Source organism: Heterocephalus glaber, unplaced genomic scaffold (assembly GCF_053883595.1).
Source record: "Heterocephalus glaber isolate CG9 unplaced genomic scaffold, H.glaber_assembly_v1.0 deba00001111, whole genome shotgun sequence".
In the NCBI taxonomy this organism is placed as follows: Eukaryota; Metazoa; Chordata; class Mammalia; order Rodentia; family Bathyergidae; genus Heterocephalus; species Heterocephalus glaber.
In genome coordinates this window covers 1,407,739-1,431,470 of record NW_028258194.1, presented here as the reverse complement: position 1 = coordinate 1,431,470, position 23,732 = coordinate 1,407,739, and the positions used below count along the sequence as shown (strand labels likewise).

The window sequence follows — 23,732 nt, the reverse complement described above, 5'->3', positions numbered from 1 at the left end:
ACTTATATTCAGAGAAGGGGCCGCCCCCAATTCAAGCCATATTTCACCCGATGAGACACACTGAGGCTGGAAACAGCCAAAGAAAGTGTGCAATCCTGTCTCTTTCTGCAAGTCACGGCCTTGCTCTCTTGTGGCCCACATTACCTACCTGCCTGGCTCAGTCCATCCCTTTCTGGGGCTGGATGCTGCCCAATGCCAACTCCTCCCAGCTCTGCGGGCATCTGCAGGTGAGAAATTTATAAAGCACTCAAGGTTGCTGAGAGCCTCCCAGGAGCAAGGCTACGACCTAAGAGCTGCAACAGATTCTCATGTTGCCCAGCACAAGGAGCACAGCGGGAAGCACCACACGGAGGTCACACACCTGGCAGATGTCCCAAGCCTCTCCAGCCAGGTTTTCCAGCTCAGCAACAGACTGATGGCCTCGAGGCCCAGGTAGCTCTTCGTCAGCGCAGGGCAGGGTGGTGTGTGCCTCCCTCTCTCCAGCAGCGGATGCCATTCCGACCCTGCCTCTCGGTTATGAAACAAAAAAGTCCCTCGAGTGAAAAGTGTCCCTGGCTGAGGGTGTTGCCACACCTGTGGTCCTGGTAACCAGGCCAGGCTCATGTCTCATACTGTGTGAGGTCAGCCTTGTTGCGGTCTGGCTGTGTCTACCGCTCTGTCCTTATCACTGACCATCGAAGCCTGCCTGTCCTCGGTGCCTTAGAATGAGATTGTGCTTAGGGACAGAGCCGTGAGCCCGGGGCCTACGAAGCCCTTAGGGTGCCCCAGCCAGCCCGGCAGCTGTTCCTACAGGAGAGGAAACTCGGACAGAGACACCAGGGACGTGCAGGCACCGAGGAGAGACCACTCGGGCACACGGCGAGAAGGTGACGTATGCCAGCCGAGGAGAGAGGCCTGCAAGGAGCCGCCTGCGCACACCTTGAATTCAACTCCCCGACTGTAGCTCCGGGACTGTGTGGCTCCCTCCCGCTAAGCCCCAGGCCGCAGCATTTCCGTGTGGCAGCCCAGGCAACTCGAACATTGCTCACGGGCCGCACAGACTTCACACCCCAAACGAACCCCTTTCACCCAGTACCGGGCACAGAGCAAAGGGAGTCGGCCCACAGCAGCCCGGCGCTGCTCAGCCCCTTGGCCACTGGCACTGGCCGCACACGCGCGGCATCCTGAGGGAGGACTCGCAGCGGCAGCGGGCACGGGCGAGGCTTTCAGCCCGCTGCCCTGCCCAGGAAGCGGCCTGAGTGCGGGACCCCGCGCCGGGAACCTGTGCCGCGCCGGAGCTTCCGGACGGTGCGTGGAGGAGATTCCACACCCCTGCTCCCGGAAGCGAGGAGAGGACGGTGAAGACAGGCGTCCGCTGTCTTTGCTCCGAACTCCTGCTCAGCACCCCGAGACTAAGGCGGAGGCTCACACGAGGAGGGCACGAGGGGCCGCTGGGCCTGAGGCGGACCCGGGGCATCACGGGCGACAGGGCACGAGCTCTGCTCTGAGAACCAAGGAGCCAGAAGCCAGCGATCTCCACAGGGCATTTGTTCATCCTAGAGTCTGAATCTACCAAAACTCTCTCCTCCCAGAGGTCAGGCAATCCAAAGATCGAAGAGGATGTAATGGCTTGTAAATATTTCCAGTTTGCAGGCAGAACCTGCCTTCTCACCTCTCTGACTGTCAGGACTATTAGCCAGAAAGTAAAGTATAGATCCTCCAATGTGTGATTTATAAAAGTCACTCAGTCTCAACTCTGAGCTTTATTACATAATGGGCCACTTCCTTCTTTTTTGAAAATGTACACCTCTCACACCATATTCCACAAGGAAAAGGTTTCTACAGCCAACTCTATAGGAACATATATTCAAAAGGATTCTAAAGACCACGCCAAAGCCCTTTCCTCACCAGTGCCTGGTTTTGTGTTCGTTACATCTGAATCACTATACAACATTCCTATCATTTCTTATTTTTGCCTTTGACAGATTTTTATTTAGATGCTTATGCTCATCTTTAAATATATATTTCCACTACCTCTTTCAAGAACCAACTGCAAAGACATTTTTAAAGGAAGCAGTATGAGATGATTATTGAAATGTTGTTGTTTTGTTTCTGTCCTTGGCCGTAGCTGAAACTCAGGGTACATGGAATGGGCCTTGAATTTCTTCTGCCTACTAACCAACAGGCAATCGGACTCTACTCTGGTTAATTAACTGTCACTTAAAATAACAACAATTCTCCTATTAAACTATCAAATCACCAATCCTAATTTGTAATCTGTTGGTATAGGATTTAAAGGATATTGCTTCTTTTAAAAGTATTTTTTGTATATCCTTTTATTGGTACATTTTAGGTGTACAACATAATGACATTCATCATTGGAGATATGCACCTTTACATAGTCTCTCTTGGTTCTTATTTTTTCCCCCTTCCCCTGCTCTCCCTTCAACCCCTCCATCCCTCCCTATTTACAAAGACTTTGTTTCCATTTTTTCTTTTTCTCATATTAATTCCATTCCCCTCTTTCCTTTCCCCTACCCCTCCCACTTTGCCCCTTTTCTTCCTATTTCACATGACCTATTATACATTTTAGTCCTTATTTACACTTTCAGTTTCTCACACCAGAGAAACTATTCTGTATTTACACATGTGTGTCCTGTTTATTTCACTTAAGAGTATCGCATCAATGTGCATCCATTTAGCAATAAATGTCTCTAATTTCTCATTTTTGATGGCTGAGTTGTACTTCATTTTATTAAAAAACCACATTTTCTTGATCCCATCTCTAGTTGATGGGCATTTGGGCCATTTTCAAGTTTTAGCTATTTTAAATGTATTTTTCAAGAGCATAAAGGTGAGGACAACCTATTTTTCCAAGTTAATTAAAGTTGAAACCAGACGATTGGAAGGAAAACTGAAAAAGAAAATCCCAAAATGACTCACAACAGCACCGGGCTTGGATTATATCTTAATGACTTTCACAACAAACCTCGGTGTCTGTTTTGGCAAAGAATGTCTCCTGACTTTATTGAGAAAAACAAGCTCAGGATGCCAAAACATTTTTAGCAAAATCTCAGACTGATGGTTTATTGCTTTGTGATTTAAAATAATGGGGGAAAAAAGCCTCAGATAAGAGTCTGGAATGAACCTGAGTTCATATTTGAATTCTTCAGCAGGTTTTAAGATCTGCCAGAAGAGAGGCAACTGAAGAGTGTCCAGCCTAAGTTCAAGTCTGAAAGCCCAGGCCCACCAGGCTGTGGGTCCCTGGGAGGAACGTCAGCCTGCCAGGCTCTCCTGTGCTGCCAGTGGCGGGTTTGAGGGCGCTGTCCACTCTGCCCAGTGGGCTCTGCAGCCGAGAGGCCCCTGATGAACTGGAATCAGGACCAAAGGACACTGCAGCAACTGTGGGGAGCGGCTGGCCCCAGCCAGCACTTACTGGCCACGAGCAATCCGTACGAGACAGTGGCCCTAATGCTAAGGAAACAAATGCTCAGTAGCATCCCCAGGAGGTTCCCTGAGGGGAGGCAGAATGGGAGAAGGTACAGTCTGAGGCCGGTGGCCACACTGCCCAGCATGGGGTACAGCCACCAACAAGAACAGACTTCTCAGGCTGCCAACGGATCCAGCTTCTACCCAGGACCTCTGTCCCGAGGCAGGGAGGGGCAGGACCAACTGCTCAGGCTGCAGCAGAGTAAGAACTGGGATCAGGGCTCTCTGGCTGCAAGCCAGTTCTCCACACATATTGCACTTGAAATAGGAGCCACTTCTGCCCCTTCAGCCTATGTGGTCACAATGTGCGCCTTTGCTTTGGGTCCGCATTGAAACTCTGCCTGCCTTCAGCACCAGCTCTCTGTTCCTACCCAAATCTACTCCCTCCAGTCCATCCCTGTGCTGGCCACACTTCCAAGTGAGGCCCCAAGGAGGGAGATACTGGTGTGAATCGAGCCTCCTAATTTCTCCCCGTGACAGTCACGAAGTCGCTTGAGGAAGCTAATCTGTTGGAGTCCGTGTGTTGGTGGGTTAGGGACAGGAGCAGTTTCATCTCACTTCCAGATCTGCCAATGAGGCTTTTGAATTCCTGCCCACAGGGAGTTCAGGAATCAGCGTCATTACCATGTGCATTAGATAATTGTGTGGATAGTGATGAGCAAATGGCTACAAAAGATCTGCAGCAGTGTGAAGAGCAGAAACTCTCAGTGCACCGGAAGCAAAGCAGGTTGGACACCTGAGCTCCTGCCCGAGTGATCCTGTTCTAACTCACACTGGACCACCTTCCTCTCCTTCTTCCCGAGGTGCTAACACACACACTCATACTCACACACACTCACTCACACTCACTCACACACACTCGTGAGCTTCCATCAAAATCACCATTCTAAATGGAAATGATGCAGGCATTTATACTAACGCTAATTCCCAGGAAGAAAATTAAACACAAATGTTTCTATTTTCCTACTTCACTATGGTTATTCAAGTTTAAGCACACAGAAATCATAAATTTAAGAGCTCAGCTTACTATCAACTTTGAGATGCTATGCTGAAAAAAAGAATGAAAGTGTTCATATTTAAAGTCACTTAATTTGCTATAAAAGCAGGAAAGAATATCATTTTTAAAAGTTAAATACTCCTAAAACAGACAGGAAGACACTGTCAGGAGAGGACTTCTCTAGTTTTCAACATTATTTTGAATGTCTAAGGCTGGTCTGGAATCCCAGTTATGATGACAAATTGTACTTTAACTTCCTGACTAGTAATTCACACAAATTTAGACGTGGCCAAGCACATAAATTCAGAAAGATTCTTCCAGATTGGTTTCCACACTCAATATTGGTTTTCAGTCTAGGGTTGAACTACAAAGTGCTAAAGCAAACACTTCATGACTCTCTAAGTCAGGAGAGCTCGGTGAGGGGGAAGGACACACTCTCCTGACAAACAGTGCTGGAAAGAAAACTTCTGAAGAAAATCTCTGTGAAAGTAAACAAGCAGTGACCTGTGGCTGGGGCCTGGACTTAGGGACTGGAGCTTGCGCGGGGGGCAGGTATCACCAACTGTATCTGTCCCTCACCTTCCCACCACAGGAGTGCGCTGACAGAGGCCTACATTCAAAATGTGGTCTGTGTCGGCTAACTTTCCATCACTGTGACAAGACACCTGAAAAGAATCAACTCATGAGGAAGAAAGGGTTATTTGGCTCACAGTCTCAGAGGCTTCAGTCCATGGTTGCTTGGTCCAATTCCTGTGGGTCTGTGGTGGCACCATACATCACGGTGGGAAAAGGGGCCAGAGGAGGACTGTTCACCTCATAGCAGCCCAGATGCAAAGAAAGAAGCAGGGAGGATCTGCGGTCCCAACACCCCCTTCAAGGCCACGCCCACAATGACCTCACTTCCTCCCATGAGGCCCCAGCTCCCAGAGGCTCCACCACCTTCCCAGAGCCCCACAGATTGGAAACACATGGTCTTGGGGAAAACTGTGTCCAAACTACCGCAGGTGACCAGCAATGACCTTGGAAACAAGTCCTCGGCATCCAGCTACCAGTTCGACATGATGCAGTCCCGTGTCAGGGATTCACCCTGTAGCTCAGTGTCAGGACCATCTCCTAGGCACGGTGGCAGGCATCCTCCCAGGCACATGGAATCAGAGGTGACTCAGGCATAAGACACGGCAGTGTGAGCAGGCAGACAGGCAGTCGGGCAGGGTGCTGTCCAGTCAAGAGGCTCCTTGGTGCCAGCCAGAGGCCAGGCACTGCCTTGGGACCCACAGGGCACAGGCTTACCTCCCACCAGGTCCAAGTGGGGTGCCTGGGTCAGAGATCCAGAGCCAGTTCACATCACTGAAGAGGAGCCGCCGAGCTGAGGACACCCGGGTGACATGCTTGTCAGCTTGTGATGTTAGGAGAAGAGACCAATAAAACACACAGGTGTCCAGCTGTCCAAAGAGGACAGCAGCTACGGGGCAGCTGGGGCCAGGGCGGGACTCAGGCCACTCAGAGAGTCCACCTCAGTCCACTTCAGTGTGGGTGCAGGCAACAAGCACCCCCTGCACCACACACTCGGCCACCATCCCCAGGGGACCAGTGGGCAGAGGTGGACTCGAGAGCCTGAGCCACTCTCTTCGAGGACACGAGTGTCTAGAGCCACCTTTGTGTCCAGGGTGGGATGGAAGATGGTCGCATATTTAGTTATTTCCTTCTCTCCTGCCACCTAAAAGGGTGAGACTCCCAGGTCGCCGAGGTCGAAGGTAGAAAAGCAACTCCACTTCTCCATACCCCTGTGGTGACACAGCTGACAGAGTGCTGGACAGGAGGCGGTGGCAGCTGGGACCTTGGACAGCACAGTGGGCGCAGGCCACGTTAAGCTTTAATCCAGTTCAGCTAAGCATCAGCTTCCTTTCTGAATGCAGGCATCACGACTTCACCTGATGTCAGCGTTTCCTCCACCGTGCTGCCCGAGGTCTCTTTCTCCAGGGAGAAATCGCCAGCAAGGCAGATACCGATGAGGGAAGAGGATCCTCAGGTGAGAGAAACCTCATGGCCAGGAGGAGCTGGATCCATTCTATGCATGTCCACGGACAAGCGATCAAAATGACCAATGTGATAAAAGGAGATGTGCAAGAAAACTGCACTGCCTGGCTCCACTTTCTGCCCAAGGTAAACTGTCTGCAAGAAACAGAGCAAAGCAGGTCTGGGCTGCATTTCAGCACATGCGCGAGGAGTCAGTTTCCTCCAGTTTGAAACTCGGCGTTTCTGGGGTTTGCTTTCAGCCTGGGGTGCTCCTGACTGGATTTTTACAGTGAATTAGTGGGGCTCCCCTGTTCCTGTGAGCAGCGCAGAAGCAGCCGTCACTCTCCCTGCTGCCCAGCTCTGGGTCCAGGCGACCCGGCAGGAAAGCTGCTGTCCTCAGAGCCCCCTGGTCCCGCCCAGCGGGCAGTGTCACCTGTCAGGCGCGGAGGAGGCAGTGGGCGCTGAGCTGTCCCTGAGGCCCGGGCGCCAGGCTTGCTCGTGAGCTTCCATGGCTCACCTCTGAGTCCTCTCCAGTCCCTTGGGATGGGAATGTAAGGCTCGGGCCACGCAGAGCTGGCACCTGCAGGCACCGTGCAGGGAGCAGTGAGGGTGCCATGGGGTTCCCCTGACTTCACCTGTGCTCGCTGAACCCGTGCGCTCACCGCCGGGCCTGCCCTGGGGCCCAGGTTCGGGGAGGCCACGGGGACCTGTCCTGCTGGCCTGCGGTGTGGGCGGCCACTCTTCACTCAGTCTCACTGATTTGAGTTGGATTTTCCCGGCAGCCAGGTTGGCCGTGTTGGGAAGCCGACAGCACAGAGCCCTGCCACACAGCTCACGGGTGCTGGAGGGGCTGAGAGGCTGCTCAGTGGGGGATTATCCAGCCCCTGGTGCGCCTGGAGGCTCTGTGTCTTTTCCCTCTGCCCGAGAGCTCTCACCCACTTACTCCCAGCAAACTCCTCCACCCTCTTCAAAACCCAGCTCAACCCAGCTCAGAGGCCTCCCTGAACTCACACAGGAGTCTGACTCCTGCTCTTCTGAGCGGCCTTCCCAGGGCCTCTTAGGGCAAGTGTCACCCCGGTGCCCTCAGCTGGTCGGAAGCTGCGGGTCCCTGTGCTCCAGCCAGGGACGGTGAGAGGCATGAAGACACACAGTTGGCCCTGGGAGCATCTTTTGCAAACAGTGGTTATGTGACAATGGCTGCCTGACCGATGAGCCCTCACAGGCAGACCAGACAACTGGTGAGATGTGATTCGGAGACAGAAAACTGGCTCACGGATCACTTCGCAGTGAGCTTGGTGAAGCACCTGTGGGTTGGCGAAGGGAGAGGGCAGTTCGCTCGGGAAATTCAAGTCAGCGGTGGTGAACTCAGGTACTACAACCTGGCCACTGAGACAGAGACTAATGCCAAGACCTCAGGATGAACTGCTGGGACTCCCAAACTCGCTCTGTCCCCGACTGTCCCCGCACAGTGATCTCCAGGAGCCCAAGTGGCCTGGCAGAGGCGGAGGGCCAGGCCAGGTGGCCCTGTGACAGGCCCTCTCGGAGTGCGGGCTGGGGTCATCAGCAGCTGCATTTTGAATACACACCACACGGATTCCTCTGCTGACAGCCCGAGGACCCAGGTGAGGGAGGAAGAGGTCACTGCAGTGCATTTCGGCCCCAAATGTGTTCGAACTGAATCCCAATGCGGAAAACGTGACCTTCCCAATACAGGATGCAGGGCACCTGCACGTCGGTCCAGGAACAAAACTGTGTGTCCTGCCCACTTCACACCCACACTGAAATGTCCTTCCCAGGGGGCTTCGGTCTAAATACAGAGCGGCAGCAACGGCTCTTCTGTGAGGAAACAGGAACCGCTCTGTGGTGCAGAGGAGGAAAGGGCTTGGTAACACTTCACGGGTGTTTCTGTCTCCTTAGAGAAACACACGAGTGAGCAGGAACACGTTACCATCCAGAGCCGTGCACCCTAAGAGACCATGAAGGATGCAGACTCAGGCCACGGAGGAGAAAGACGCCACGACGCACGTCGGAGCCGATGAGGGACGCATGCGCAGGAGGAGGCGCGACCTCCACAGGCGGCGGGAGCCAGGCGGCGGAAGTGGGACCAGTGGGAGGCAGGTGGGAGGTGTCTCGTGTCCACGGCTACGCAAGACGTCGCTGCACAGTGGGGCTCGGGCCACTCTCCCAAACGCAGCACCGGGGTGCTTGCGCAGCACAGAAGCAGGGCGGCTGTGACTGCTCCCAGCCTCCCGGGGCCGGCCATGGAGAGCCTGCGACCTGCTGTGTCCGACACGGCCTCACTGAGCAAGAGACAGGCGCAGAGGATCTGAACAAAGGGCCTTGCCGAGTCCTGTTTACAGCGTCACATCCGGCCCTGTGTCCTCCGGTCAGACTTCCGGAAGATGCCCATGAAGACGGTTTTCTGTTTCCTTACTGGCTCACACCAAACTCACAATCAACACACTTGTCCTGCTTCCCTCTTGTCATAGCTGTCTCGGCCATGAGCCTTGCGGTAGGTACGGGAAGGACAGTGCTCCTCGCCCTGCACACGCTACAGAATGACTAAGTTGGCAAAGACTGGCAACGCCAGTGCTGGTAATGCAGGGGGGAGACAGATCTTCCTCTGCCCACCCTGGGTTCTGAGCTGGGGCTGCACATGAGAGATCAACAAGAGGGAAATGAAAAAGTTTATTAGCGTGTGCACAGAGCTTGCCCATGGGTGTGTCCACTGGCAAGTCCCCCAGAGAGGTGGTAGAATGGGGCCTTGTATCTACCAACTCAGACCAAAAGCAAGGGAAGAGGTTTGGGGCCAGGTGTGGTGGGGCACAAGAACTCTGGAAGGCTGAGGCAGGAGGCCGGCAAGTTTGACCCCAGCCTGGGCAGCTTCGTGACTTGGACCAGTTTCAAAATAAAAAATAAAAAAGGGCTGGAGATGCTGCTCAGTGCAAAGGCATTTAGTTCAATTCCCGGTAACACACACACACACACACATACACACACACACAGAGGTTTGGAACTTCTGGGTGGGGAAGGCAAGTCATAAGATGCGACCAGGAAAAATACAGTGAACAACTATTTTTCAATAAAGTGCGCTGTGTAGATTGAAATCAGTGCCTTGTCAACTGATAGAGGTCTTGAGAGTCCTCCTCTTCCTGGTGGGGAGGGCAACATCTTCATGACAATCATTTCCTTTATGACGGTTGTTGTAGTCAGGGTTTGCAAGGGAATAGATTTAATACAGGACACATAATTTATAGGATTATTTTATAATATTCACCCAGAAAGTCAGTTGCAGAGCACTGCAAGAGATCTGTCCGTGCACTAGAGACCAGAAGAATCCAGCCAAGGGCCTGGATCCCACGGCAGTGTCTCATCCAAGTCCATATCGGGGATCTGCACCGGGAAGGCCCAAGGGCCAGTGGTGGAAGCTAAAAGCCTGCCCTGTCAGGGAGAAGGCTCTGCGCCCCCAGCCGAGGGACCTGCCCTGGAGCCAGGAAGCGATGCTCAAGGAGAAGACCAGAGCTCTCTGACAAGAATAGCAGCCGTTCCCTGGTGACAGTGAGGACTCGGGCTCCTCCTCTGACGAGAACAGGCAAGTTGCATCAGGAAAACCAGCCTCGGGAAGCTTCTCCAAGAAAATGAACAGCCCACAATCTTCCTCTTCAGTTCTCTTTATGCCACTGGCAACAATCCTCAGGAGGGTCTTCCACACCCAGGACCACACTGACTCAGCCAGCTGGGCGTTCCAAGTTGACCATTAGTTAATCCACCACAACAGTGTAAGATGCTTCCAGTGTGCACTGGTCCTCGGTAAGAACCCTATGCCCAAGGGTGCACTGAGAATGTTCCTCCGTACACAGCAGCCTGCAACTCACACATCAACGGGGGCAGGGGAAATTGGCAGAAGAGTTTGGAACCGCTGGGCACCATCTATCACCCCGAGGGTGCGTGTCTGCACCCCAGGACCAGGACGTGCACACCTGTGCACACCCAGCGTGTCTCTAGGTGCTGACCTTCACAGACACACCCAGGACTGTCTGCCAGCTCTGCATATGAGATCCTGGCCCTGGCAGCAGCTCAAGCCTCTGCCGGTGTGGGGCGGGCCGATCCCAGTGCCTTTGCACCCTAAAATCTAAAGGGTGAGCAGAGGTGAAGACTCGCTGCATGGGTGGATCTCACTAACACCTGGCGGAGAACAAGACACCAGGCCCAAGCAGTCTACGCAGTGGGACTGAACCCAGACAAAGTCCAAGATCACGGGCAAGTCCTCTGTGGCGCTGGAAATCAGGCGGAGGGAGCTGTGGGGTGCAGGGGGGCGCCGCACTGCAGATCCCAGTGCCTGCTAGAGAGCCAGGTGCTGCTGCGTCGGGCGGAGAGGTGCCCAGGGGAACGCTTATGATCGCCGCCACCTTTTTTTATCATGTTTCCTTCAACAGAAAGCATCCTGGAGAAACGCACATCTTTGAGCAGCCGCCTGTGTGAACAGACAGCTGGGCTCCAGCATCCCACAGCCCGCACTCTCTTCCACCCCACAGCAGCACAAGCGGCCTCACCCCCCATAACGCCCTCTCCAGGATGGTTGCGATGGATTTCTGCATTTGGGTGGCGCCTTCCCTCTGCAGAGGTCATAGGGCCCTGCACCATGAAAGACAGCACACGGAATACAGCCTGTCACACAGCTGGCTCTGGGGGTGCAGGGCAGGCCTGGGACTCGGAACACCTCATCTAGGAAACTACAGAGGTAAAAGGGAAAGTCATAAAAACCATAGGGGAAAACAACCATAAACATCGACCGTGAAGAATTTGTGCAAAATAAAAGGCTGCTTCTCGCAAGGTTTCCCTCTTCCCTCTGAGGGAAGCACAGGGTGCAGCCTCGCCTCCCAATTTAGGACGCAGACTCTGAGGCACCGCAGGGCGAGGTTTCTGTGGAGCCAGCGTGGCACCTTGCCAAAGTAAAGTAGAGCAACTGAATAACTCTTGGCGCTGCCATTCAAAGCGCTGCCACATGCCTGCTGCCCTGACCACTGATGAAATGGGCCTTTCCACACTTGTGCACTAATCCTCCACGGGCGGATCTCGCCGAGGCACACGGAGTCACACCCATGCTCTGTCTCACACTGACCATGCGTGACCTCTCCAGCCTCAGTCCCCAGAATCACCACAGGAAAGTGTGTGCCATGCGACACTGGCCGCCAGCCTGGGTCACCTTGGGAACCCACGACGGTCCCAGGACTGTGACATTCTGGCTTGGCCTGTGGCCCCAGGGGACATTTCCAGGACCTCAGCGAAGGACGCCCTTAGCTGTGTGCACTGAGAAACAACCATTCAGACCTCTCACGGGGCCCGAATGCGGGGAAGGGAAGGAAAGGACTTTGCCGTGAGTAATTTAAATAAACTTAAATAGTCCAAGCTCAGCAAATGGGCAGCGTCAGTGAAGGGAGCTGGATAATGAAAGCATTTTAGTTTCTGTGCATCCCTCGTGTGGGCGGCAGTGTCCATGATAATGAAGAGGAGGAGGAGGAAGAGGACACTGGCCAGGAACCTTTGCAGGCACTTTCCGGGGTAACCTCGCCGAATCCTCACAGCAGCCCTCCCAAGGCAGGAGTTCACCATCTCCGCTGCATAGAGACAAAAGTGAACATTGGAAAAGGCTGACTGACTTCCGAGATCACGCTGTAGTGAGTGATGAGGCCAAGGTGTAGCACCGAGATGACGGGAGATGACGGAGGGACTCCAGCGTCCCGGTAAGAGCTGGTGTGGACAGAGGGCCTGCCGTTCTCGGGGCCCACGGCTCTCAGGGACTTCCCTGGCAGAAGCTCTTCTGGCCATCTGTGATACACTTCGGAGAGGAGGATTTGCCTCCTAGTAGAGCAGGTACAAGTCTCATGTCCCTGCGGGGGCCCTCGAAAGGTGAGTCAGGAACCAAGCAGCAACAGATTCGGCTGGAGACAGTGTACGCCTGAAACAGGGAACCCTTGGCCTGGAGGAGAGCCTGTGCCTTCCACAGGTCTCTGCCTGGCCCTTGCATCCTCACAGCATTCACGAGGGACTCCCTGCGAGGTAACCCACCTTCCTTGAAAGCCCCCTGGAATGACTCGGCCTCCCTCTCCAGGCAGCAGCAATGATTCACTCACACCAAGACTGTTGCTGACTTGTTCGATAGGAGGCCAGATTTTGGGGGGGGAAAGCAGCTAGGAGATTTTCGTCTGAACAAGAGGCCACTTAAAACTCAAATCAGCGGGACCCTTGTGGGCTTTCCCTGGCACCCAGAATATATGGGCTAATAATTGTGGACAGCTGCTGTCTTGACTGGAGCCCCTCTATTTACGTAGCTCCAAGATTACACCCGGCCCCTGCTTCTTTATAAACTTGGAAATAAACTACCGTGGATGCCCCGCAGCATCCAAACAATGGAAGAGATGACTTATGGAGAACGACCACATCCCAGCTGTAAACCCCATGCATTTCCTGGCTCAGTCATCACCTCTCTGAGAGGGAGGGTTCCGTGTCACTCCCAGGAGTCGCCCATCAGAGGTGACCTGAGATCCAGGCTGCCACCCTCTGCTCCACAGTCCTTGCATCCCACTCCACCTGACACCTAACTGAATAATCTCTTCTTCCAACCCGATAGTCCCCATGTGCGTATTTCCGGGAGCTCCACGTGCAGTCCTGCATAGCTCAGGAGGTTCCTTCAGACCAGAGTGTGGGGTTCACAGGTTTACTGGACATTTGGGGAGACGCAGCACTGGTGTATCATTCTACCCCCAATTGTGCTTCTAACTCAGCTGACAGCTCACTTGCTGTCTTAGTAATTTTTTTTTTTTGATACCAGGGATCGAACTGGGGTCCTTGTGCTTGTGAGGCAGGCAGCAGAACCACTGAGCTAAATCTCTGGTCCCTATCTTAGTAATTTTGACTCTTTCTTCATACTAAGATATTTAGTAGTGGGCCAGGGATTTAGCTCAGTGTTTTCGCCGCCTGCTGCGCAAGTGCAAGGACCTGAGTTCGATCCCCGGTACCAAAAAAAAAAACAAAACAAACAAACAAACAAAAAGATATTCAGTAGTTAACATTCTACATGTTAACTACATGTAAATGTGCGTGGATGCACATGTAGCATTTAAAAAAATGGGACTGTGCTGAGCACATGGTTTATGCTTTGGCTCCTGCCCGTCATAGTAAATTCTCTGCCTCCCTGGATCCATCACTTACGGGCAGCTGTTGCTTTCACAAACCTACGCCACACCCACTATTGTCCTGCAGTGTGTAGTGCAAGTTGACATCACCCAGTGTTCAAGAGAAAATAATGCCACACATCTCCAGATTTTCTGATGCTTACACGGCAACGCTCAAATTTCTACCGATGTTTTATAATAAAAACAAGTACCACCATCTTTACAAACGTATGCCTCGGCTTTCTTAACATTTGGGCAATTCTTCCCAATTTTGCTTTCTGTATCAGCGGGTCCTGCACGGATTTGTGACACCCTTACCCAGGGCCAGGTGCTCGTCCTTCGGCCACCCGAGTGGGGTCTTGTGCCAAGCCCACTCGTCAGCTTCCGTTTCCGGTGTAAACCTCCTGCCACGGAAGTCGGGAAATGCAGCCTGGCACAGCCACTCAGCGGAGTACTGTGGGACCACTGGTCAATAATGCCAGCCTCTTCGGGATGATGGAGGAATTGGGAAAGTTAAAATAATATTAAGCTACGGAGAGACAAACTTGAACAGCTGCGTGATACCAGCTATGCGAAATTGTGGGCAGACAGAGCTGCGGGAGAGCCGTGGGGAGCACACGGGCATTGCCTCTCCCCGGCGCCACCCTCGGCGTGGACAGAGGCCCTTCCACGGAAGACGCGGTCGCTCCGTGAAGATTCTGCCCGCGCTCGGGTTTAACCTGCATGACAACGTAAAGATTCGAAAGAGTCGGTGCTTTCACACAGGTCAGGGCGTCCAGGCCGGCGATGACCCTGTGTTGCCATGGTGAGAGACAGAGGGGACCACAGCAGGGCACCCTCGGTGTCCTCTGGGAAGCCCCTGCTTTCCTCTTAGTTCTCTGACCACATATTCCTGACGTCGGAAGCCGCCAGCTTTTCCGAACTTTATTAAATTAAAAGCATTTCCATCTCTCAAAGCTTGAAACAAAATGCCCTGAAGAGGAGGAGTCCTCTCCTACAGGGTGCAGCCGAGGACCCCGGCTGGTCCTTCCACGTTGCTCCCGGCCCCGGGAGTCTGGGAGAGCAGCGCCCTGCGGCCCCCTAGGGGACAGCGGTGGCCAAGCCATGCAGGACCCGGGCCACCCGGCGGCGCTCATCCAGCGGCAGCGCCGGGCCTGGCCTGCCAAGGGCTCTGCTCCGCCTGCACCCCACGAGCACCCGTGGCTTCCACCCCTCCAGTGGGGCGGAAAATCAGATGGCGGCCACGCGGAGGATGGGGAGTCAGCGTCAGCTCCATCTGAGGAGGCACCGGCGGAGAGTCTGATCCCTGATCCCCGCGGGGCAGAGCCACTGGGTTGAAAGAGCCACGGAGTTTGCCCGACAGGCAGTGAATGCAATTTGCTGTGAACCCTGAGTGCAAAGACGATTGCTTACTTTTCTCCTTCCTTCTCTCTCCCTGCCCCTCTCCTGTTTTCTTTCTCTTCCTTCCTTCCTCTTTCTTTCCTTCCCTCCCTCCCTCCTTCCTTTCTCTCTCTCTCTCTCTCTCTCTCTCTCTCTCTCTCTCTCTCTCTCTCTCTCTCTCTCTCTCTCTATTTCTTTCTATTTCTTTCCGTGTTGTTGTTTTTTGAGACAGGGTCTCACTTTGCAGCCCAGGCTGGCCTTGAACTCACAGAGCTCCTTCTCTTCAGCCTCCGGAGTGCTGGGACGGCAGGCGTGCAGCACACTACCTGGCTAGAGTTTGCTTTTTTACTCCAAAAAATCTCCCCACAAGAATCAGTTATGCTCTGATTTCTAAAAAAGAATTTGCATCTGCACGTGTGGGATTCTCTTACCCACTTTCTCTCACCTTGTTTATCTCTTGTCCTGTCCCAAGTCGAATCAAGTCCTGTGCACCTACAAATCCGATGCTTTACTTAGCTCACCCTGCTTGGAGAGGTTTTCACGCAGGTCTGCCTTGTTTCGCTTATGTTTCAACTCTACCGTGCCTGTGCACTTCAATCGTTATTTGGCAAGGGAATTTTAGATGTAATGAAAAGGAGCTAAAAAGATAAAAAATGTAAGTGGAAAGAGCTATGAACTTGTGGCACATTACAAAACCATGCACAGCAACAGCATGAGCCCAGGGCTGTCTCCACAGAGGGGAATCCAAAGCGGACAAAAGCTTGGCGTACAAGCTGCAGCAGAGAGAAGGCTCACATCTGAAAGCAGCCCTTGGAAGTCTTCTGAATATTTACACAGCAATGAAATACAGAAGACTCTCAGAGGAGCTCAGAGGGAATGGTAGCAAGCGTAACTCTTGAGCTTTAACTTGTTGACATGTAAGAAAGATTGTATTTATTTAAGGGTGAATCAGTTGAATACAGTTTCTTGGAAATGTAATTTTAAAATTAAATAAGGCTGTTACTGTGATGGTGTGTGAAGTGTAACAACTCCCTTTCTGATAAAGCTGAAGGACTAAGTTACAGTCTATGAAAGGAAAAGGCCTCCTGCCGAGTGTCTGCCCTTTGGGCCACACGGGAGCTGGCAGGTGGGTCTGGGCTGCTTTTACAGCACTGGGCATTGAGATCAGAGAGCGCAGGCACTGCCTGAGGCCACACAGCAAGGCGAGAGTCTCCTTGGACCCTGGCCACAGTCAGGTCACCAAGATCTCTAAGAAGAGAAAGGGAAACGGATTTCTTCATGGACAGTTTCCTGCGGGAGAGCTCACACCTGAGTCGTCCAGGCTGACACAGTGAGGCTCGAGGCAGGACCTACACGTGAGCTCTGGGGTGCTCCCTGGCTTTGGGGACAGCCTCTCTGGGTTTGGGCACATCTCCCAGAATGCATTTGGGGTTGCATTTTGCCTCTGCAGCCTTTAGCACACCTAGGCCTGAAGCCAGCGTCTGCTTTGCCCTCGGTGTGCAGCTCTGTTCCTGGGTGGCACGACGGCGCGGTAAGTCAGACCTCATGCAGCCAGAGCTCGTGTCCTCTCCTTCCTTGGACCCCATTCCCACCCACAGGGCACGCGGGATCCCCACTGGGAGAAATGTCATGCCGCTTTTCTTAGTTCCTTCCCCCTCCCCAGCCCGTACTGCAGCATCAGCACCTCCAGGACACTGCAGAGCAGAACAGGGAGAGCAGACCCAGTCCTGCTTGGTCCCCCATTTGCCAGGCTTTGACAGCAAGCAGATTCAGCTTGAGGTCATCACAGGGGTGTCCCCTTTGCTCCTTTGCTGGGAGTTTTTAACCAGTGGTAGATCCTGCTTCCTGGAATAATCACATTGTCTTTCTCCGAAATCTGGTTAATGTGAAGAATCACCTTGATGGCATTAGAACGCTAACCCACCCTGCACTTGCTGGACGAGCCTGACCTAGTAGTGGTGGATAATCCCTGTGACACGTTGCGGATTCTCTTTGGCAATTAATGTCTCGGTCAAGATTTTGCAGAAAATCTGTATTTGTGGAGAACACTGGTCTCTGCTCACTTTGTTCTGCTGTTTTGTATTAACTAACATGTTTGCATGGTTTGGATCAAGGTAATACTGATCCAATTAGAAGGGCACAGTGATGGCAACAGAGTTTGCAAATGGGGAGGGAGCTAAGGGTTGGAGGGAAAGGGAGGGAAGAATGAAGATGTTACGACCATCTACCAACCCCCAAGGCAAGGGTAGTCATTATCTACTGCAAACGTGCACTGGTAAAAATACTTTAAAATATTAGTTTAGTTGTAAAAAGTCGTGTTAGAAGTTATGGCATTCCCTCCACCTGTTTTCTGAGTTTGTGTAGAATTGGTGTTATTTTCTGCATTCAATGTTTGATAGAATTCACCAGGGAATTCACCATCTGAGGTTTTTAATTACAAGCTCATCTTAAAATATATAGGGATGATTAGATTTTCCTTTTATTCCTGTATCAGTTTTTGTTATTTATAATTTTCAGGGAATGTGTCTATTCATTTAGGTTCTAGTGGCATGGGATGTTAATCCTTCCTTGTGAGCCCTTTAGAGTCTGTAAGCGCTGCAGTCGTGGCTCCCTCTCACTCCTGATATTGGCAGTTGGCATCCTCATTTCTGTGATCAGTCCTTTTTCATTTTATTCAGGTTTACAGAAAAAATAGCTTCGGTGTCATTGGCTTCTTTATCATTTTCCATTTCTATTTCCCTGGGTTCTACTCATTATTATTGTCATCCTTTTTTATTACTTTGGGTTTAACTTGTTTTTCTAGTTAAGTGGAAACTTAGATTGCTGATGTTTAGATCTTTCTATTTTTCCAATATAAGTACTTCATGCTATATTTTTCTAAGCATTGGATTAGATTCATCCCAGAAATTATGGTGTTTTCACTATCATTTGATTCAAATGTTATCTAAGCTCTCTTGTGATTTCTTCCTGGCCCCATGAGTTATTTAGAAGTATGTTGCTTAATTTCTCAATATATGAGATTTTCCAATTATCTTCCTATTGTTGATTGCTAATTAATTTCAGCTGTCATCAGAGAATATACTCTGATCAATTTTAACACTTTTAAGTTGACTGAGACTTGTTTTATGGCCGAGCATATGATCTGTCTGCTGAGTGTTCTGGCGTCCCCTAAATCAATGTGTATTCAGTCACGTTAGCTGTAGTGTCTGTAGATGTCGGCCAGGTCAATGGGGGATGTCCACGCTGTCCATCTCCTTATTAATCACTGTGGATTTGCCTAGTTTTTTTTGGTTCTCCTGGTTTTGGTGCATGCATCCTGAAGTCCTGTCACTAGATGCCACTTCACAGATGGCTATGAGGCTTTGTGTTGTTGCTGGGGAGGGAACCCAGGGCCTCTCTTGTGCTAGGCAGGTGCTGCCCCTGAGCTGCACCCCAGCCCCTGGCATGTACTCCTGATGAGCTGCCCCTTTAGTATCAAATGTCCCTCTTTAAATCTGCAAAATTCTTGGCTTTGAAGTCTACTTTCTCTGACATTAATATTCAGACACTCCAGCTTATTTGTCATTAGTGTTGGCATGAGACATCATTTTCCTCCTTTTGCTTTTAATCTATGTCTTTGTATCACAATTTATATTTCGTACACAGAGTTAAGTTAGAACTTGCTCTTTTATCTAGTCTGACAAAAACCACCCTGAATGTAACTGTCCTCTTAGTTTGGAATACGTCTACTATTTTGCTATTTGGGTTCTATTTTCCCTACGTTTTCTTTGTCCCTTCATTCTATTTTATGTTTTATACCTATTGATTGTTTTTAGGGGTTGGTCTGTTGTTTACAGTACAGATGTTCTTCATTTAATGACCAAGATCTATTCCTGCAACTAGGTCACTGAATGAGTTGCTTGGTAAATCAGGAATTGTGCATAGTATGTACAGTACAATATTCAGAACAAATAAATGGTCAAAGGAAACACCAATTTGATGACTTTGCTCTTATTTGTATATCAATTACATGCAGTTCTAGAATGTATAACATAACATAAAACCACAGTACTGTACTGTATAGTACAATCAACAAAAATTACAGTACTGTATAAATAAGATATATTGTACTATGGAGGATCACCCCATTGAGTATGCCCAAAGCAGGGTATAAGCATTGCAGACTGTAAAGAGTTAACCCACAATTGGCTTATTTTAAGAAGTGAGTCTGACCAGTGCATATGAGATAACACACAGCCAAGGTCAGAGTGACTCTTACGCAAATTCTGTTCCCAGCCTAACACAAGAATGCTTTGTTGTTTCTTTTACAAGCCTTGCCTGCATCATCAACGTATGCAAAGCAACTCCATGTACTCCCTACGCAAAGTCCCCTCACCTCACCTCAACAATGATTGTGTCACCAATAAATATCAATGGTTTGGGCTATGCAGGGTCTTTGCTTGCTCAAGACTTTGCTTGGTCCACTGCAGGGGCCTCTGGTAACTGGCACCCCATGTTTGCCCATCTCCTGCCTGGTGCTATGATGCATCACAAGGAGAAAGACTTAGAGACAGGATTAAAGAGACAGAGAGGGGAACTCTCTGACCAGTGCTTGAGCAAGCAAAGGCCCTGAACAGCAGCTTCTCAACCCACTGTATGTGAGTATTCCACTTCCTCAGCAGGGGGATAACCTCTTCTTTCCTCTTCACAGATTTCAGAGGAATCAGATCAGGAGACACTTCTGGAGAATCACAAACAACTGCCATCCTGCACAGACTCACCAGGCAGAGGATCTTCTGTTTTCATGGCCTGCATTTTTGCTAAGAATTAAAAAGAGCAGAAACTTCAAAGACACCCCAGTGACATTTTTCTTTTAATTAAGATTTACTTGATGGGTAAAGTGTGTCTGAGGTTAGCATTCATATTCATGCCAAAGCTTTACGATTCATGCAGAGTGTGGGCAATGGGTGTTATCACAGTGAAATACGAAGAGTGTCTGCAGAGTCTCTCATTTTACACAGCTTCAGTCTCCCAAAACCAACCACAGTCCAAAACATGAAATGGAAAATCCTAGAAATAAACAACTCATAACCTTTAATCTTGCACTGTTCTGCAGAGCATGATAAAATCTGGCACTACCCTGCTCCAGCCCATCCCTGCTAGCCCTGGATGCAAGCTAGCTGTGTCCAGAGTATCCACAGTGTGCACACTACCTGCCACCAGTCACTCAGAAGCCATCTCAGGGTCAGGCATCTGTGGCATCACTTTAGCATTGGGATCAAGTCACACTTAACACACTCACTGAGAGCCCCAAAGCCCACAAGTAAGGATGCTGGTAACTCGGATACACCAGAGAGAAGGCATAGTGTTTCTTCAAAATGAAAAGGTAAAATTCTTGACTTAAGAAAAAAAATCCACATAATGAGGATGCCAAGATCTACAATAAGAACAAATCTTCTAACTGCAAAATAATGAAGAACAAAAAGAAATGGGGCTAATTTTGCCATCACACCTTGGATTTGTGCCAAGTTACAGGACTCAGCACTACCTGTGGCCTCAGGTGTGCACAGGGCCTGGGACACATTCCCTGTGGACAAGTGTTGGGGGGGGGCTCTACTTGGTTCATTTTCCCACTTGTTTCAAATATGCTTTTTCCAAACAAGGAAAAGATAAGCTATAGAAGCTATGTGTCCTCTGCATGCTCAGGAAGCAATTTCAGTTGAGTATTTAGAAACTTGAGAAAAATGGAAGAATGAAAGGAAGGAGAGAAGCTGAGAGAGGGAGACAGAGGATGAAAAGGAAAGGTCAGGAAGGGGTGAATCATCCATATGTCATGGGGGGTGTACATGTGTGCACTGCTACCTAAGGTATCTAAAGTGACTCAAGGAGTGGATGATGAAATATTAAACCATGCACAACATGCCAGCAGTTAGAAAAATGCAAAGCAGAATAGGAAGTATAGCTAGGAAGATACAGATAAATACAGACAAGAACTTCCACAGGGCCACACTGCAGACAAAATGCAACAGGCCCTCGAGAGGGCATGATGTGCTCCATCTCATCAGTCCACCCTCTTCTTCCAAACTTCACCTTGCACCCAAGGGCCCAGTCTGTCCCCTACCCGGACAGAACATTTCCTTAAGAGCACACTGTAATCGAGCTGGGGATTTAGCTCAGTGGTTTCGCTGCCTGCTGCACAAGTGCAAGGACCCGAGTTTGATCCCCAGTACCAAAAAAAAAAAGCACACTGTAATCAGTCAAGCTATGCTTGTTGATATGTTTCTGACTGTGTGTGTGTGTGTGTGTGTGTGTGTGTGTGTGTGTGTGTGTGTGTGACTGTTCTATGCCTACACACTAGCTTGGAAAGCAAATATTTCTGTGACACTGGGTTTTCAAGGGTGGTCATGGCTTACATCTAGATGTCCCCCCATAGCCTCATGCATTCATAGGTGGGGCTTTTCAGAGCTGGCTGGATCTAGGGTGTGTGATCCTGAGGTTAAGGGTGTGGTGCTGCATTAGTCCACTGGTTAGAATTACCATAGTTCTGGGTGGCACCACCCAAAAAGGCTCAAAGCCTGGATGGGATAAAAGGGAAAGTCAGGCTTGCTGCTTACTGCTTGCTGTCTTCTACTTGCCACACCATGGACTGTTTCTCCTCTGTGATCCTCTTCTGCCATGCTGGCCTGTGATGGAACCAGCCAACTAAGGACTGGAATCTCTACAAACTGTGAGCTGAAATGAACTTTGCCTCCTTTAACTTTGGGTGTCAAGCATTTTGCCTCAGCAGTGAGAAAAGTAACTGAGACAGTCCCCTAGTTGGATTAGCATAGTTCTAGGTGTGGCTGGAATGATTTACTGAAGAGGAAAACCCCATGCTGGGTGAGGGTGGCACCAATCAATAGGCCTGTAGCCTGGATGGAATATAAAGGGACAGAAAGAAGGCAGGCTCACTGCCTCCTGTCTGCCCTGCCATGGACTGTTTCTCCTCTGCCAGCCCCTCTGCCATGCTGCCCTGCCTTGGTGCCAGCTCACAGTGTACTGAAACCTCTACAAACTGTGAGTGAAAATAAACCTTTCCTCCTTTAACTTGTGGGTATCAGGTATTTTGGCGCAGCAAAAGAAAAGTAACCAAGACACATGCCTTAGGAGTAGAGCCCTGGAACACAGGATTCTGCTCCACGCTTCCCTCTCCAGTCTGCTCCTCCTCCAGGATGGAGGACACTGTCTACCTCTCACACCTCCTCTCACCCTATCCCTCCCTGTGTGGAAGGCAGAGGATGACACGGCATCCTTAATGTAGGTTAATTTCAGTTTCAAAACTCAGCAAAGCAGAAGAAAATGCCTTTCTACACAGCCCAGGCTCCCAGGTCCAACGTACAATATTTGCTTTCCTATGTCCCTCTCAAGCCCTCTTCCTGCCTGTGTGAGCAGGAAGCATGCAACTGTCCCAACAGCTCTTCCCAGAAGCAGAGAGGTGGAGGTCCCTGTGGTGTGTGTGCAACACAGCACCCTGTGGAGTGTGAGCAGCTCGGTTTTGTACCCTCCACACATACACAATGAGAAGTTAAAACACACCCAAGACCATGCATATGCACATGCACCGTGTTTAAAAATATTTCCATTCCATTCCATACCTCCCGGCAGAGACCAAGTGTGTTCATAAAAGGGAGGGTAATACATGATCAGAGATCTAATACATGAGTCTCTGAACGTTCCAAACCCCCTTAAAGTCTGAGCACTCAGTCCCTTGGGGTTCCAGGGCTTCAGTAGGAGTCTAGGTTCCAGAGAGCAGTGTGCTCCGGGCATTAAGATGTTTCCACAACCCAAATGACAATAGGTGTTCACATAGTCTAGCTGGATTGCTTGCTAGAATTTGGGTTCATGGGTAGAGAGGATTAAGAACTGCAGGAACATAGCCACTTCCATCCATTGATAATTATGTAAAAAGAAGGTACTAAGCAGAAAAAGGCTTATTTACAAAAAAAACACGCATAGCTCATAAATCCTTCAGACTGGCATGGATCCAGGGTAAGACTTTCTCCAGATGTCAGTCTGTTAACAGGCTTCATAGAGTGAGTTCCCTGATTAGCCACTGTCCAGAGTGAGCTCCACGCCATGAGGGCGCCTGGTGACCCCGACCACAGGAGGGGCATGAAACTGGCCCTGTGGACAGCAAATCAGCTCTGCTCAGAAAGAATTCAGGAAGAAGCATCTGGGGTCAGCACAGCCCCTGAGACGGCAAGAAGGAACCATGACATGACTGCTCAGCAACGTGGAGCTCAGTCCGGTGAAGGAAAGGGGAGCGCTCCCCCTTATTTGCCCTGTTTTTCTAACACATTTGGTTCTTAACCTGGAGCACCTGGAAAGACACACACCCAGCAAGAACATACACATGGAAACATGGGAGGAAAAGGGGCTCCGAATTTTGTTAAAATCTCCAACCACACTGTTTTCACACCATATCAAGACCATCAGGTCCTCCAAACAGGATCACAAACGTGTTACCCGCCAGTCCAGTCTGAGAGGCGAGGAGAGGAGAAAGTTAATGTTTGTTTTTCCTCCTGGCTGATGACTACCACAAAACAGATCTGCTGTCATTTGATATCATGACTTCAGGGTCTTCCACTTTGAGAACAAGAAAGCTGTGGTTTTCAATTTCCATTTTGTTTCTAAATCCTAAGGAAATCCAACATGCAACTGGAAAAAGACATATTTTA

General features: G+C 50.5%; 1 protein-coding gene across 2 annotated transcripts in view; it reads right to left on the bottom strand.

Annotated features, from left to right (window-relative positions):
- Positions 1–23,732, bottom strand: part of Bbs9 (Bardet-Biedl syndrome 9) — a 122,893-nt gene that overhangs the window by 11,306 nt on the left and 87,855 nt on the right. The window contains exons 1-3 of one of the 2 annotated variants that reach the window (XR_002392280.2): positions 5,176–5,890; positions 362–503; positions 149–221 (exon numbers count right to left, since the gene is read on the bottom strand). Coding sequence is in view for 1 of the 2 variants with exons in the window: in XM_087210120.1 (XP_087066246.1) it covers positions 149–221 (73 nt within the window). In the remaining variant the exon portion in view is untranslated. Of the gene's footprint in view, positions 1–148; positions 222–361; positions 504–5,175; positions 5,891–23,732 lie in introns of those variants that run through there. The other variant, XM_087210120.1, reaches the window with a different exon arrangement.